The 16,259-nt window shown below is 42.1% G+C and overlaps 1 protein-coding gene across 3 annotated transcripts in view; it reads right to left on the bottom strand.

Annotated features, from left to right (window-relative positions):
* Positions 1-16,259, bottom strand: part of DOCK1 (dedicator of cytokinesis 1) — a 383,983-nt gene that overhangs the window by 30,451 nt on the left and 337,273 nt on the right. For all 3 annotated transcript variants that reach the window (XM_068140207.1, XM_068140209.1, XM_068140208.1), the window contains exons 46-48: positions 15,932-16,015; positions 7,864-8,001; positions 4,515-4,660 (exon numbers count right to left, since the gene is read on the bottom strand). In XM_068140207.1, the coding sequence (XP_067996308.1) occupies positions 4,515-4,660; positions 7,864-8,001; positions 15,932-16,015 (368 nt within the window). The remainder of the gene's footprint in view (positions 1-4,514; positions 4,661-7,863; positions 8,002-15,931; positions 16,016-16,259) is intronic.

Genomic DNA, 16,259 nt, shown 5'->3' with positions numbered 1-16,259 from the left:
CTTTCAGGGTTGCTTTCAGTAATAGCCAAGTCACCAATTAATTGCTCATGGAGTTTTAGTTGGGATGTTTTTTTAGTGTGTTTGTTTGTTTTACTGGAGAAAGAGGATGTATTCCATTTCTAGAGAAGGAGTAACAGTTGAGAAACTGTTCTGCAGCTGATATTCAACAAGGCCAAGTGCATAGTCCTGCATCTGAGTTGGGACACCCCTGCCATCAATCCAGGTTGAGGGATGAAGGGATAGCAAATAGTTCCACAGAGAAGGAATGCAGGGTGCTGTTGGATGAAAAGCTGGACACAGCTGGCAATGTGAACTCACAGCCCAGAAGCCAACCACCTCCTGGGCTGATTCCCAGCAATGTGGGCAGCAGGTGGAGGAAGGGGATTCTGCCTCTCTGCAATGCTAGGGCTAGCTCTGGAGTTCTCCAGCACAGGAGAGACATGGACCTGTTGGAGAGGGGCCCGAGGAGGCTGAAACAATGATGGGAGGACTGGATGCCCTCTGCTGTCAGGACAAGGTGAAAGCTGGAGTTGTTCAGCATGGAGAAGAGAAGGCTCCAGGGAGACATTCTGGTGGTGTTTCAGTGCTTAAAGAAGCTGATCAGAAAGCCAGGGACAGACTTTTAAGCAGAGTCTGCTGTGACAGGACAAGGACTGATGGATTTAAGCTAAAAGAAGGAGATTTAGACTAGAGAGAAGGAAGAAGTTTTTCACACTGCGGCTAGTGAAACACTGGCCTGGAGCAGAAGAGAGCTCTCCCCACACCTGAGTTCCACGTTCTAGCTGCTTCTGTCAAGCTGGAGGGCAGTGACAACCGCCTTGAGGCTGATTGCAAGTTTACAAGAGGAATTGCCATTCTTCAGACACTGATTAATTGCTTCCCTTCCAGGCATTACTATTATTAGTGCTATTAATTATTTGTAGGAGATGTATCCATGATAAAATGGGCTGGCACACCGTGCTCCTGCTTGAAGTACATCAGGGCTTTCCACAGATGGCAAATCATACCAGCACACTGGGACTTCCCTGCTTCCAACCACTGTTTGGAAGTGCCCAGATTTGTACTTCTAAGTCTTCTCTTAACCAGTGAATAAACCCAAGGTCCTGTTTTAAAGTCAGAGTTTTATTTATACATAGAGCTGGGAGTTGTAAAACACACACTATGTCAACGTCTGCTTTGATATTTTACTGTTTAAAAGCTCCAGAGCAGGAGAAGCTGGAGATGGCATAAAACACAAGTTGGGGAACCTGGGCAAAACAATTTGTCAGCTCATTTTTTAAATTGTTTTTCTTAGCTTCACACAGAATTAACATATGAAGAGGGGGGAAATGCAAAGCAGGAGAGGATAACTGTCCATAAAGCAATTCAACCATGGTAGGTACATGGGTGAACGTCTTCCAGGTTAGTAGTGACAGCCACTCACATGATTTTTGCAGTCCTTTGAAATTTTGAGGTCTTTTATTATTCATATGTGATTATTTTTCCTCTCCTGCTCCAGTGATCAAGCAAATGAGCATTTTTTAACAAGTCTTCTCAGTGATGATAGTTGTTAATTTTATTTTCCTCTCATGTACTTCCAGTACCTGAAAGAGGCCTACAAGAAAGCTGGGGAGGAACTTTTTACAAGGGCTTGTAGTGAGAAGAGAGAGGGAATGGACTGAAGGTTGAGGAGGTTTGACTTAGACTGAGTATTAGAAATTCTTTACAGTGAGGGTGGTGAGACATTGGAACAGGTTGCCCACAGAGGCTGTAAATGCCCCTTCCCTGGAGGTGTTTGGGGACAGGTTGGACAAGGCCTTGAGTAACTTGGTCTAGTGGAAGGTGTCCCTGCCCATGGCACGGGGGTTGGAACTATGTGATCTTTAAGGTCTCTTTCAACCTAAACCATTCTATGATTCTATCACAGCTGTATTGTCATGGAGCAGGAATTGAGCTATCTATAAATACCTGAGAGGAGGTTGGAAGAAGAGGTGGGGGTCCATCTCTTCTCCCAAGTGACAAGAGTTGCACCAGAGGAGTTTAGATTGGACATCAGGAAATATTTCTTTCCCAAAAAGAGTGTCAGATCCTGGAACAAGCTGCCCAGGACAATGGTGGAGTCACCACCCCTGAAGAGGTTTCAAAGCTGTGCAGATGTGATGCTGAGGGACGTGGTTTAGCCGTGACCTGGAACTGCTACATTAACAGTTGGACTTGATGACCTTAGAGGTCAATTTCAACCACAATGATTCTGTGATTCTATGATCATTGTGAGGTTGTGTTTTGGTTTTATTTAAATACATATATAAATTGAGTAGACTTATGAGATCCTCCAAAACTGACACTTTCTACAACAAAGCTGGGATGGAGATATAAAAGTTAAGAAAATAGCATCCAAAGGAGACAGAAAAATAGAGATAATGATTTTGAATGGAAAAAGAGAAAGAGGTAGAAGAAGGCCAGGGGACAAAAAAAATCAGTAATTTTCTTCTGAGATAAAATGAAATTTCTCACCAGCCCATCAGGGTTGGGTAGCTACCCCTGAGTTCCAGCAAGACAACTTTTGTGGATGAATTAGTCAAAGCACATGATCATCTCTGCTGTCCTACATTTGTATCAACATGAGTCACCACGTAAATGTTACAGAGGGTAACGTAATGAGAGCTGAGCTGCACTTTGTTTGCTCCTCTTCCCAGTGGGTAAATAAACTGTTTGTAATCAAGGCAAGTATCATGTTGGTCCTGTATTTAATTTTACTTGAGACTTTTACTCTCTAGTCAGGTACTAACTCCCTCTGAAAGGACACAGATGTTTCCAGCACATCTCTGTAAATTGGCAGCCCTTCAGGAGGCTTTAGAAAACTGACTCCTTGGTCAAATATTGAGTTTCTGGATTATGGGAATGCCTGTGGGGAGGAAGAGGGAGAAGGGACTTCTGAGGCTGGATGGAAAGTCCAGAAATAAAACAGATGATTTTGTTCTTTTGGGGGATGCAACTGTGAGACAGGGCTTATCAACAGAATTCCCAGTTCTCATGTGAAATATCTTGATAAGCCTTCAAGTACAATCTTGCCATAAGCAGCTTTTCCTCTGGCAGCAAACATGAGAAGAAATGACTGAGCAGTTGCTAATCCATTCCTTCTCCCAAAGTCCACCTGTTTATTGTGACATTTCATCAATGACTTTGCAGAAGATCACTTCTGATCTATCACCCTTGCAATACAGTAAAAGGGGATAATTTCTCTCCTGTTCATTTGGTTTTTTTTGTTTGAATGCTTGGGGTTTTGGTTAACTTTGTTGGAGAAAGGAACATATCTTGAAACGGATGTCTACATAGACTGTGGCTTTTTCAGCCAATATTAGGCTGTCACTGAAAAACTCCTTTCCCACCCCACAATAGTTACTTGCACCATTGTGTCACATTAGTGTCTGTGGGATATTATGATAAACCAAATCTAGAATGAAATGCACTGAGATAAGGTCTCCTTATGAGATCAAAAGAAAGACTCATGCTGCCACACATGAAGATCAGAAGGAGTACCACTGTGACCGCGCTGTTCTCCTTTTATCGATGATCTGGACAAGACAATTGAGTGCACTCTCAGTAAGTGGGAAAATCAACCTAGACTGGGCAGGAGTGTTGATCTGCTGGAGGGTAGGAAGGCTCTACAGAGGAACCCAGACAGGCTGGATTGATGGGCTGAGCCAAGTGGTATGAAGTTCCAGGATGAAGAAGGTAAAGTGCCAGGTCCTGCACTTCAGTCACAATAATCCCATGAATGCTACAGGCTTGGGGAAACATGGCTGGAAACTACCAGGTGGCAAAGGACCTGGGAGTGATGGTTAACAGCAGGCTGAACATGAGTATATGCCCAGGTGGCCAAGAAGGCCAACAGCATCCTGGCTTGGATCAGCAACAGTGTGGCCAGCAGGACCAGGTCAGTGGCACTAGTGAGGCTGCATCTCAAATACTGTGTTCAGTTTTAGGCCTCTCACTACAGGAAGGACATTGAGGGGCTGGAGTGTATCCAGAGAAGGGCAAGAAAGCTGGTGAAGGATCTGGAGAACAGGTCTGGTGAGGAGTGACTGAAGGAACTGGGATTATTCGGTCTGGAGAAAAGGAGGATGAAGAGAGACCTTCTTGCTCTTTACAACTACATGAAAAGAGGTTGTCATGAGGTGAGTTCAGTCTCTTCTCCCAAGTAACAAGTAATAGCACAAGAGGAAATGGCTTCATGTTGTGCCAGGGGAGGTTTACATTGGATATTAGGAAAAAGCCCTGGAACAGGCTGCCCAGGTGGAGTCTTCATCCCTGAAGGGACTGAAAAGCTATATAGATGTGGTGCTGAGGTGTAGTGGTGACCTGGCAGTGCTGGGTTAATGGTTTCACTTTGTGACCTTACAGGTCTCTCCCAACTAAACCAATTCTATGGCTAAGCCAATTCTATGACTGCTATCTGGAGTGAGGTGGTGACAATCCTCAAAACCCACAGATGCTGAGCCCAAATCACGCTTTCCAAAGCGACTGTTACGCACCCATCTGAGCCAGGTCGAGAGGGTGTGCTGTCAGAGGAGATAGAAGACACTGATGCCACGGAGAGGGGTCTTGAAGATGATGGCATTGTGAAGGACCTCACCATCGACCGCGGCCGACTGCCTCGTCTGTCATCCAGGCTTGAAATCTGCAGTAAAAAATACAAGATCTGAGTTCTTAAATCACAATATACCTGACATCTATCAAGGTCAGACTAGATGGGACTTTAAGCAACCTGATCTACTGGAAGGATCTGCTTGAGAGAGTCCAATGGAGGGCTGTGAAACAGCCTGAAGGGGACTAGAGGGAAGCTGGGGAGGGACTTTTTAGGGTGTCAGGTAGTGATAGGATTAGGGGCAATGGAGCACAAATAGAAATGGATGGATTCCGATTGAATGTTAGGAAGAAATTCTTCACCATGAGGGTGGTGAGACACTGGAACAGGTTGCCCAGGGAAGTGGTGAAAGCCTCATCCCTGGAGGTTTTAAGGCCAGGCTGGATGTGGTGACCTGATCTAGTGTGAGGTGTCCCATGGCAGGGGGATTGGAACTAGATGATCTTTGAGGTCCCTTCCAACCTGAACAACTCTATGATTCTGTGAGGATGATGAAGGGACTGGAGCACGTGCCCTGTGAGGAGAGGTTGAGAGACCTAGGGCTGCTTAGTCTGGAGACGAGAAGACTGAGAGGAGATTTAACAAATGATTATAAATATCTGAGGGCTGGGTGTCAAGAGGGAGGGGACAGGCTCTGCTCAGTTGCACCCTGTGATACAACAAGGAGCAATTGATATAAACTACAACACAGCAGATTCCACCTCAACATGAGGAGGAACTTCTTCACTGAGGATCAGAGAGCCCTGAAACAGGCTCCCCAGAGGGACTGTGGACTCTCCTCCTTTGGAGACTTTCAAGACCCATCTGGATGTGTTCCTGTGCAACCTGTGCTAGATACTACAGACCTGCTCTGGCAGGGAGGTTTGATTCAATGATCTTCGGAGCTCCCTTCCAACCCCTAACATTCTGTGATCCTGTGTCCCTTTTCACAGCAAGGGAGTTAGAAGATGATCATCTTTAAGGGTCCTTCCAACTCAGATCATTCTGTGATCTGGTTATCAAATGTAATGTGGAAAAGGTTCTGTTGGTTTTCTTCCATGAAGTTTCATATTATTTAACTATTTATTTAACTACTTTTATGTTTGACAACAGAGAAATAAATTCTAGGAGAAATCCACTTAACTACTAGAAGAAATATTTAGGTCATCGTAGTCATAGGTATAATTTGAAACTCATTCCAAGATTTCTTTTTCCCCCCCTGCAGTGTGTTGCTTTTTTTTTTTACACCTGGGTTTTTAAAAAGGAGCTTTCTATAAATCATTTTTTTAAGGTCCATCTCTGGATGACTGCTCTGTGAGTATATTTAGATAAGATGGAATTTTGATTAAAAAACAACAGCAAAAAAAGAGAGACTAAGAGAGAAAAGGAGAGGAAAAGCAAGAGAAAGAGAGAGAAAGCAAGAAAAAGAGAAAGATAAAAAAGGGAAAAGAGAGAAAAAGAAAAAAGAAGAAGGGAGGAAAAAAGACAAAAGAGAAAAAAAAGAGAGGCAGAAGAAGAAATTAAAAAACAAAAAGGGAAAAGAAGAGAGAAAACCAAAAAGGACAATGAAATTTCCACTTTATCTCAACAGAGCTACTCTACAGAGTGTTAAGAAGAAGATATATGAAAAATACTTTTTTTATATAGTTTCTGACAATTTCAACCTTCTGAATGTTTCTGCAAGCTTTGTTAGTCATTAATAACTGATATATGCATAAAATAATTGAACTCTCTCAGTCAACAAATAAGAATCTCATGCTGTTTAATTACAGGTATATTTTCCACTCTGTCAGCTACTGGTAAATTGGCCTTGTACATGGAAGACAGAAGTGATAAAACTCCATCAATCCTGACAACTCTTACTGGTAGGGAGATGGAAATTAGAAAGATAGCACCACCTGAGTATGACTTTCCAGTCAGCTCCCTGATGATGTCAACGTATATTACTGAAGTGACTGACATGCAAGTATCATTAATGTCAATTATTCCTGTTCTCCTTGGGAGTAAATTACTATTTGAACTTTTCTCTTCCTAAATATATTAGCAAGATGGGATTCGAAGGACTACAAATGAAACACCACTCAGACGGACACCATAAAGGTGTAAGATCTCAGTGTCCCCATTATAAAAAATGTCATTGCTGTAGAGAAAAAGCAAAAATAAATCCCTGAAGGAGAGTCTGTCATGAAATACAACAGAATACTTCACTGGCAATTACTATTCCACTGAGGTTTTGAGCATCCCCCCCCTGGAAGTGTCCAAGGCCAGGTTGGATGAGGCCTTGAGCCGCCTGGTCTAGCGGAAGGTGTCCCTGCCAATGCCAGGGGGACCTGGAACAACAGGATCTTTAAAATCACCCTGTTTACATTGATGTGATTGACATAACACCCATAATCTCAGTGGAATGCACCCATTAGTGACCATAACCAGAACTGGAAGAAGAATGTGCAGGTTTAAGGCAGTTCAGGCATATCATGGTTGCTAAAAGAAGGAGATTCAGACTGGATACAATGAAATAATTTTTTACACTGAGGGTTGTGAAACACTGTCATAAGATTATCCAGAGAGGTGGTAGACACTCCATCCCTAGAAACATTCAAGGCCAAGTTGTCTGGGGCACTGAGCAACCTGATCTACTTGCAGATATCCCTGCTGATTACATAGGGGTTGGACTAGATGACCTTCGAGAGGTCCCTTCCAACCAAACCCATTCTATGATTCCGTGATTGTATGTCACCAAATTCTTGGCTGTGCCTTAAAGGTGAAGCAGCAACTGAAAAAGTTTGCTGGAATGACAAAAGGAGCAACTCTAGCAGTAGTAAATCTCACCAAGTAGCAGCCACCTATTTATCGCCCACACTTAGGGCGGTGCCACTACTATAAAGCAGCACCGCTCTCTCATCTCAAAAGGAATTAAATCCAAGGACAGCTGTCATTCAGCTCTAGAAGAATCACTCTAGTGGCAATTCTGGATATTTTTCAAAACCCAATTCCTTATAAAAGGAATTATTTTGACTTTCAAAGAAGAGACTCAGGCTATTTAGAAACTGTTTCCACACTAGAATGGAAGCACCAAGTTTCTCTGAACTTCTCTTACAGTACCTGCTCTGTATTTAACAATTTGATGACCACTGAGAACAGCCAGGCAGTGCTCCATTACCACTGCTCGTTTAATCAGTGAGAATTATAAGAGAGAAACACAGCAACTGAGAGAAATTCCACACATTTAGGAAACACAAAGTTAGCAGGTAACTTACAACAGCACGGGCCCCATACTGCTTTTCCACTTTGTCCTTCAGCTGCCTGAAGCAAGCCTCCATCCGCTCATGGAACGGCCGCAGGGCCTCTGTCACCTTCTCCCCATGGATCCGGATGCCTTCTGCCAGGAATGGGATCTGGAATGCAGAGTTATGCTGCTTCAGCTTGCCCTGTCCTTCCTCAGTGAAGGGTTAGGGCACTGGAATAGGTTACTCAGACATTGGAACAAGCTGTCCAGTGAGGAGGTGGAGCCATCACTCCAGGAGGTGCTTGAGAAACACATGGACACGGCACTTCAGGATGTGGTTTAATGACCATGGTGGTCTTACTTAGGTTGGTGACTGGACTCAGTTTTAGAGGTCTTTTCCAATCAAAACAATTGTATGATTTTGTGATTCTAAGATTCCCACATACAATGCAAGAGGAGTGAAAGATCTCACAGAGTAATACTAATGATAACAATAACTATTATTATTAAATAATCATAATTATTATAATCATGATCATAATTCATTGTACTTGAAGCATAACAGAGTAAAAGTGGATCTAAAAATGCATTACACAGGATTTTTTTTCTTTGTTATCCAACGTCCTTTACAATTAATAGTCCCAGAGTTCTGCTCAGTCATCACATGTGGGAGGCAGAGATGAATTTATCAGCACAAATATTCTTGTGAATACTACGATGCGACATGATGCTTGATATGATATACAGTATGATATACATGATAAGATCTATGATATGATAAGATGTGACATGATATGACATTTCTACCCTCCACTCTGCTTTCTTGAGACTCCACCTAGAGCACTCTGTCCAGCTTTGGAGCCTCCAAGCAAGAAGAACAAAGACCTGCTAGAGTTGGTCCAGAAGAGGGCACAAAGATGATCCAAAAGCTGGAGCACCTCTTCTAAGAAGACAGGCTGAGAGAGCTGGGGTTGTTCAGCCTGGAGAAGGGAAGACTCTGAGGGCGACCTGAAAGCAGCCTATCTAGTATTTGAAAGGGTCCACAGGAGAGCTGGGGAGGGACATTTTATAAGGGTTTGTTGTGACAGGACAAGGGTTAATGGCTTCAAATTGGAAGAAGCTTGATTTAGATTAGGTAATAGGAGGAAATCCTTCCCCATGGTGAGGGTGGTGTGGTGCTGGAAGAGCTTGCCCAGGGAAGGTGTGGAGGCTCCAACCCTGGAAGTGTTTAAAGCCAGGGTAGAGGGGGGTCTTGAGCAACCTGGTCTAGTCTGAGGTGTCCCTGCCCATGGCAAGGGGTTTGAAACTAAATTATATTTAAGGTCACTTCCAGCCAAAACCATTCTATGATTCAGTATTATATTCACAGGTTTCATATACATTTTACTTTAAAATGGCAAACCGATGACTGATGACTCTCACAGTGGGTGATTAATACCAGCCCTTTCTCAGTTTCATGAGAACAAAACCTTGAAGGTGAAAATACCTGTATGTTTTCATTAATAAATGCTGCTTCTAAAACTGCAAATGAGCTACATCCTTGAACATGTATTTACTGCAGAGCAATATTTATTAATAATATATATGGGTTTAGATATATGACACATTTCTCCTCAGAAAAGTGATTTTACTTTCTTTTGGAACAAAACAGAAGCAGGAGAGAGAAAAAAAATTAAATGAATTCTCTTTTCTAACTGAAAATAATCATTTATCTTCAAGGCTTCTGTCACAAAATATCCATGCCAACACAGGATTATATAATTAGTTCATAGTGTGGAGGTGTAGCTGACCTTTTAAAATGTTTTAAGAGAGACATTTTCATTCCCACAGCTATCCAGACACACCATTAGAGCTTTCTACTTCCAGCTAAGGAAAAATATTTCCTCTTCCAGGTCCGTTTCAGCCCACACAGTGCTCTGATTCTAACTTAGATATTCTCTGCAGCAATCAAGCTAAGAGGCTTCTTCTTAATAATTTATAATTAAATCATAATACTGATTAAACCCAGATTTTTCTAATATGACTGAGCAGCAATCAGAAGGAGTAGCTTTATTGGTAAGGAGAATAATAAATACACAGATGAATTGCAGATGAATAAACTCAAGAAATCTTCTCAAGACGATGCTCTGTGATTTGGCACTACTGGAATGGACACAGTTTCTTCTCCTAAAAGACTACACAGAGAAGAATAATGACAAAAGTTTTTTACTGGAGCCACTTCCACCTGAGAGCCTTATGGATTCATGCTCTACAGAACTTAAAACATTACAATTAGAAAAATTCCCTGCTCTGAATAATCACAGAACAGTTTGGGTTGGAAGCAACCTCAAAGATCATGTAGTTTCAACCCCCTGCCATGGGCAGGAAAATGTTCCACTAGCCAAATGAATTGGAGATACTTTGGATGTGGCAAAATTCTGCCTCTTTGTCCCTATCCAATGTTAATTATTAAGATCTCTAAAGGTTTAAAATTCAGGGTCATGCATCAGTGGGTCTGTGTCTGTTGATGTCTGGAAAGGAGATGTAGGGTAAGTTGTTAAGTTAATAGGAGAAAGTGAAGTAGAAATGGTAAAACAGTCCAAAGGTACTTTCTATTTGTGCTTGAGAAAGTTTTAAAGGATTAAGTGTTCTTGGACAGGGAGACCAAATATCCTGACTCCAAAATCTCACAGAAGCTCTATGAGAAGAAGACCTTCCCACAGAAAGTTTATTAAATCCACCTTCTGTTAGGAATAACAAGAGTTTTCTTCTTGTGTAGTTTGTGGTGGTCTTTCATTCCTTTACAGTTGGTGCTTGTTCCTCCATCTCTTGACTCAACAGTACCAGGAGTCTACCAGACTTGAGGTGCTCATGCCCTCCCATCCCAACTCATACTCCACCATATCTGCTCATGAACCCTCCTAGTATTTTTCCTCTCCAAATGTCAAAAGCTGTTCACAGCTGTTTGAATACAGCTGGCGTACACCAATAAGGAAAGCCTCCTTAGCACCTTCAACTTGGGGCACAGAAGGAAACACCTAACATGTACACCTGAAAGGGGCATTTCCTATCCCTCCCCCCCAGAAAAACCCCATTTACTTCATGTTCCTTGATTTTCTGAATCTGATGGCTGATCCCTAGGACAGGGTTATTAGTGCATTTTCTTCTAGTAAACATTACCTCTGAGCTGAGGCTTCAGACCCCACCTGTGCTTCATTTTGGTAATTTGAGGGGTTTTAAAGAACTAATTTAAAACGTCATCAGATTATTTTAAACAAATGGGCCAAGTTATTTTAAATAGATGGGCCAAGTGGTCACTTATCCCTGCAAAATGGGAGGATCACAGAGTGGCCTGATAATTATGACAACTTGGAAATTCATTCACTTATTATTTCAAGTACTTCCACTAACTGAAGGGGCCTCCAGTACCTGAAGGGCTTATGAAAGCTGGGGATGGACCTTTTACAAGAGCTAGTAGTGACAGGACAAGGAGAATGGCTTTGAGATAGAAGAGGATATTTAGACTGGATATTGGAAAGAAATTCTTTACAATGAGGGTGGTGAGACACTGGAACATGTTGCCCAAGGAGGCAACCTCCCTGGAGGTTTCTCAAGGCCAGGCTGTATGGAGCCTTGAGCAACTCGGTCTAGTGGAAGGTGTCCCTGCCTGTGGGAGAGGGCTTGAAACTAGATGACCCTTAAGGTCCCTTCACAGTATCACAGTATCACCAAGGTTGGAAGAGACCTCAAAGATCATCAAGTCCAACCTGTCACCACAGACCTCATGACTAGACCATGGCACCAAGTGCCACGTCCAATGCCCTCTTGAACACCTCCAGGGACAGTGACTCCACCACCTCCCTGGGCAGCCCATTACAACCAAAACCATTCTATAACTCTATGAAACCCAGGGCAGCACTTATTTCACAGCCCTTTTTTTCTTTTTCAAGCTCCTGCTTTGCTTGGGTGAAAAGCATGAAAAAGCTACAAAGATTTGAGTTACTACAATTAATCTTAAACCCTAAAATATTTCATATTAATTGCATCATAAACTATGATCATAAAAACTTATTTTTGCTCTGCTCTAATTCCTCCAGCTCTGCAGAAGGAGCACGCAGGTTTTGTCAGTGACATTCCAGATTTGGTATGCTGTAAATACCTTAGCTCAATTCAGAGTGACTAATGACATCGATCACTCTTTTCATTACCATAATTTCAATCAATCATTTAATTATCTTCATGTTAAAATAAAAGATCAGCTTAAAATGATGTACTTGGATGGAGATATTTTTGTCTTGAGTTGGAAAAGCACTACGATGGACAAAAATGGACATTGTTGCACTGAAGATATTGATCTGAAAACATTGATCTGAAAACAGGCAGGAAAAAAATGGTAGTTAAAAGTTTATGGGAATTATAAAAGCATTAACAGAAGAAGGCAAATAGTATTCTGGGTTGAATGAGCAGAGTGTGGTCAGCAGATTGAGGAAGGTTCTCCTGCCCCTGTATTCTGCCCTAGTTAGGCTACATCTAGAGTACTGTGTCTACTTCTGTGCTCCCCAGTTCAAGAGAGTCAGGGAACTACTGGAAAGAATCCAGTGGAAGCTACAAAGATGCTGAGAGTACTGGGGCATCTCTGTGAGGAGGAAAGGCTGAAACACTTGGGGCTCTTAAGCCTGAAGAAGGGCAGCCTGAGAGGGGATCTGATCAATGTTCAGCAAGAGCTAAAGGGTGGGGAACAAGAGGATTGGGTCAGCCTCTTTTCAGTGGTGCCCAAAAACAGGACAAGAGACAATAGGCACAAACTGGAACCCTGGAGGTTCCACTGAAGAGAGGGAGAAAATTCTTTGCTGTGAGGGTGACAGAGCCCTGCAGCAGGCAGAGAGGTTTTGGAGTCTCCTTCTCCAGAGAGATTCCAAACCTGCCTGGGCATTTGGATCCTAGGCAACCTGCTGTGGGTGACCCTGCTTTATCAGGGGGGTTGGACTGGATGATCTCTTGAGGTCCTTTCCAACTCCCACCATTCTGTGATTCTGCATTCTGAACAGCATGAATTCCAGAGCACAGTGGAGGAGAAGGTAAAACAAGGGGACAGAAAAAAAAATATTAAATTTAACCAGTCAGCTGATAATATGATTGTCAGGCTACTATTTCATATATCCAGATTGATTTATACAGCATATAGAAAAATCTCTGTGTGATTACAAAACTCCAAGCCCCGCATTATTGAAAAATGAAAACTCATTTTTGCTTTCAATCACTGTCAAGCCTGTGATGAATTCAGACCACTGCCTCACTTCACAAAGTTTCCATAACAAGTCCTTCTCCTGCCACCAGCCCATATTTGTCCGTCTACTCCCAACTCTGCACCTCTGTTCTCAAAAACTGAAACCATGAGGGTCCAGAGAAGGACAACAAAGCTGGTGGAAGGATCTGGAGAATAGGTCTTGTGAGGAGCAGCTGAAGGAACTGGGGTTGCTTAGCCTGGAGAAAGGGAAGCTTAGGGGAGACCTGGTAATTCTCTACAACTCCCTGAAAGGAGGCTGCAGAAGGTGGGTCTTGGTCTCTTCTCCCAAGGAAAAAGTGATAGAACATGAGGAAATGGGCTCAGGTTGCACCAGAGGACGTTGAGGTTGGATATTAGAAGAAACTTCTTTACTGAAAGGTTTCTCAAACACTAAAACAGGCTCCCCACGGAGGTGGTTGAATCCCCATTCACCACCCCTAGAATTGTTGAAAAGGAGCAGGGATGTGGTGCCAAGGGCCATGGTTTAGCATCAGCCTTTGTAGAGATCCTAAAGGGCTTTTCCAATCAAAACAAATCAAAGATTCTGTGATCCTAAGTCTTAGGATACACTAAATGCATATGAAATGTCCCTCAGACTGCCTGTGAAATGAGCAGGTTTTTAGTGAGAAGAATTTTCAGACATAAAATACATGAGTTATAAAGACAAAAAATTAGTGATAAATAGATGTAAAACATGAAAAATTGATACAGATCTCCATAGAAATAGATACAAAGCATAGCCCCTTTTCACTAAATGTCTGGTTCCTATTGCTTTAGAAGTAGAATTCTGATGGGAAATTCTGGATGTAAATCCACTGAACAATTAAAACACAATGTGATTAGCTGCCAAACTTACTTTCAAAGAGCTGTATTATTTTACCACACAAATATCACCAAAGCAAGGAAAAGTGTGCTTGTAATTAATTTGAAATATCACTATCAGAGGGGAAGACAGAGAGCTGACATCAAGTTAGTCTTCTGGGATCAAATTATTTTTCTCCATAAAATTTAAAGCTCCTAAAACTTAATCTTCTGTAAAAGCTCACAAGAACATAAATAAATAAAGCCATAATTTTTTTTTCCTGTCAGACTAAAATTTTTATTCAGTGACAGTTTTATGTGATTCAGAGGATTTATTTATTATTTTTTTTTAAACTCTGCACCTTTAGTCCTACTACCTCTAAGACTGGAACCTATAGAAACATAAATTATTCCCTTGATTACAAAGACTAAATTGAACGTAAAAAGACAATGGCACAATTTCTTTTCCTGTGGGAAAAACACTTCCCAACCATACTGGTATTTTTTTCTTTTTAGTTAGCATAGCATTACCTTGAGACTACTAAAAATGTTTCAGTATATTATCATGGAATACAAATGGATTTTTTTTGTTTGTTTTTTTGTCCTGAAAAATATCCTTTGGCCCATGCAAACACAGCTCTTTGTGCAAGAGGGTTCCTGCTTTGTATCACAGTATCATCGCAGTATAACTAAGGTTGGAAGAGACCTCGAGGATCATCGAGTCCAACCTATCAATGCAGACCCCATGACTAGACCATGGCACCAAGTGCCACGTCCAGTCCCCTCTTGAACGCCTCCAGGGACGGTGACTCCACCACCTCCCTGGGCAGCACATCCCAATGACGAACAACTCGCTGGGTGAAGAACTTTCTCCTCACCTCAAGTCTAAACCTCCCCTGGTACAGCTTGAGTCTGTGTCCCCTTGTTCTGGTGCTGGTTGCCTGGGAGAAGAGACCAATCCCTTCCTGGCTACAACCACCTTTCAGGTAGCTGTCTCGGATGCAGGGCTGGAAACCTGGGTTCTAATTCCTGGTTAAGGATATGTCACCTGTGCGATCTTACAGTTAAATGATTTATGCTCTAACATAAACCCACCACTTTATGAATCATTAATGGCTTTGTTCCATGCTAAGTTATAAAGCAAATCAAGTCAAGGTTCCACAATCTCTGGATGAATTTGCTAAATATTTTGCATGCAAGTTAATTCTCACAACACTCACCTTTAGAAGTCTCTGTTAAAAGGTAGATAGGAAGTTTAATACATGGAAAATGTTTGAAGAAGTAGTGAGTATGTGATGAAATTCTGTTCTAGTGCATGCAAGCAGGAGGAGGGGGGGCAGGGTCAGGCATTTCACCTTGCTTCCTGAGAAGAAGTTCTGAGTTACAAGGGCTTGTAGAGAGAGCATGAGAGAGAACAAACTTTAGTTTGAGTAGGGTAGATTTAGACTGGGTATCAGGAAGAAATTCTTTAGAGTGAGGGTGGTGAGATACTGGAACAGGCTGCCCAGGGAGGCAGTGGATGGCCCCTCCCTGGAGGTGTTCAAAGTCAGGCTGGATGAGACCTTGAGCAATCTGGTCTAGTGAAAGGCATCCCTGCCCATGCTGGGGGGTGGAAATAGATGATCATTAAAGTCCATTCCAACTCAAACCATTCTGTGATTTCCATGAAAGCAGCCTTAGACAATTAAAATGCAAAACTAAACTGCCAGTAATACCAACCAACACGATTACCAAGTATTTTCTTATTTGATACAGACAAGATATTGTCAGTGTATTAGTAAAAAAAACACAAAAGGGGGTGGTGGTGTTGATGATGCTTGTTCCTCGTGGGTTCCTTGTTCTTTATGAAATGACAAATGATGTCAGATTGGAAAAGATGAACTTTAGCTCACGTTTCAAGACAGTTTTAAATGGCAAAGAAGCCTCCTACTCAGGGTGAATAGTTTAACGTCTGAATTTCCTCTAAAGTGACACTAAGCTGTCTTTGTAGAGCAATTGGCTCCCACCAACATGACTTAATTGTTTTTTTTACCTGCCAAGCAATCAGATCCTTCAGTTTTTCTATCTTGTCATGATCTTCTGGGTGCTCGTGGATGTATTTCTCAGTAAAAAAAGCCTAGTCAAGAAAGAAATGAGAAGCTGTTTCAGAAAATGAACCAACATCTACTACTGTGCAAGAGTTACTTAGAGCAAAGATAAATGAACCACCCAAAAGTTCTGCAAATCAAAAGCAATAGCTACAAATACAAAGTGAAAATATAGGAAAGAGATGCTGAATTTAACAATGTTTTAAGATTTCGACATTAATCTTTCATGAGCAGTAAAATGGGAGATGGATGAGCACTGGAGCAGAGGAGGCT

The sequence above is a fragment of the Melanerpes formicivorus genome, unplaced genomic scaffold (genome assembly GCF_026170545.1).
Source record: "Melanerpes formicivorus ecotype bairdi unplaced genomic scaffold, bMelFor1.0.p_v2 SCAF_6, whole genome shotgun sequence".
In the NCBI taxonomy this organism is placed as follows: Eukaryota; Metazoa; Chordata; class Aves; order Piciformes; family Picidae; genus Melanerpes; species Melanerpes formicivorus.
The sequence above is the reverse complement of the archived record's forward strand: the minus strand, read 5'-3'. Positions and strand labels throughout refer to the sequence as shown.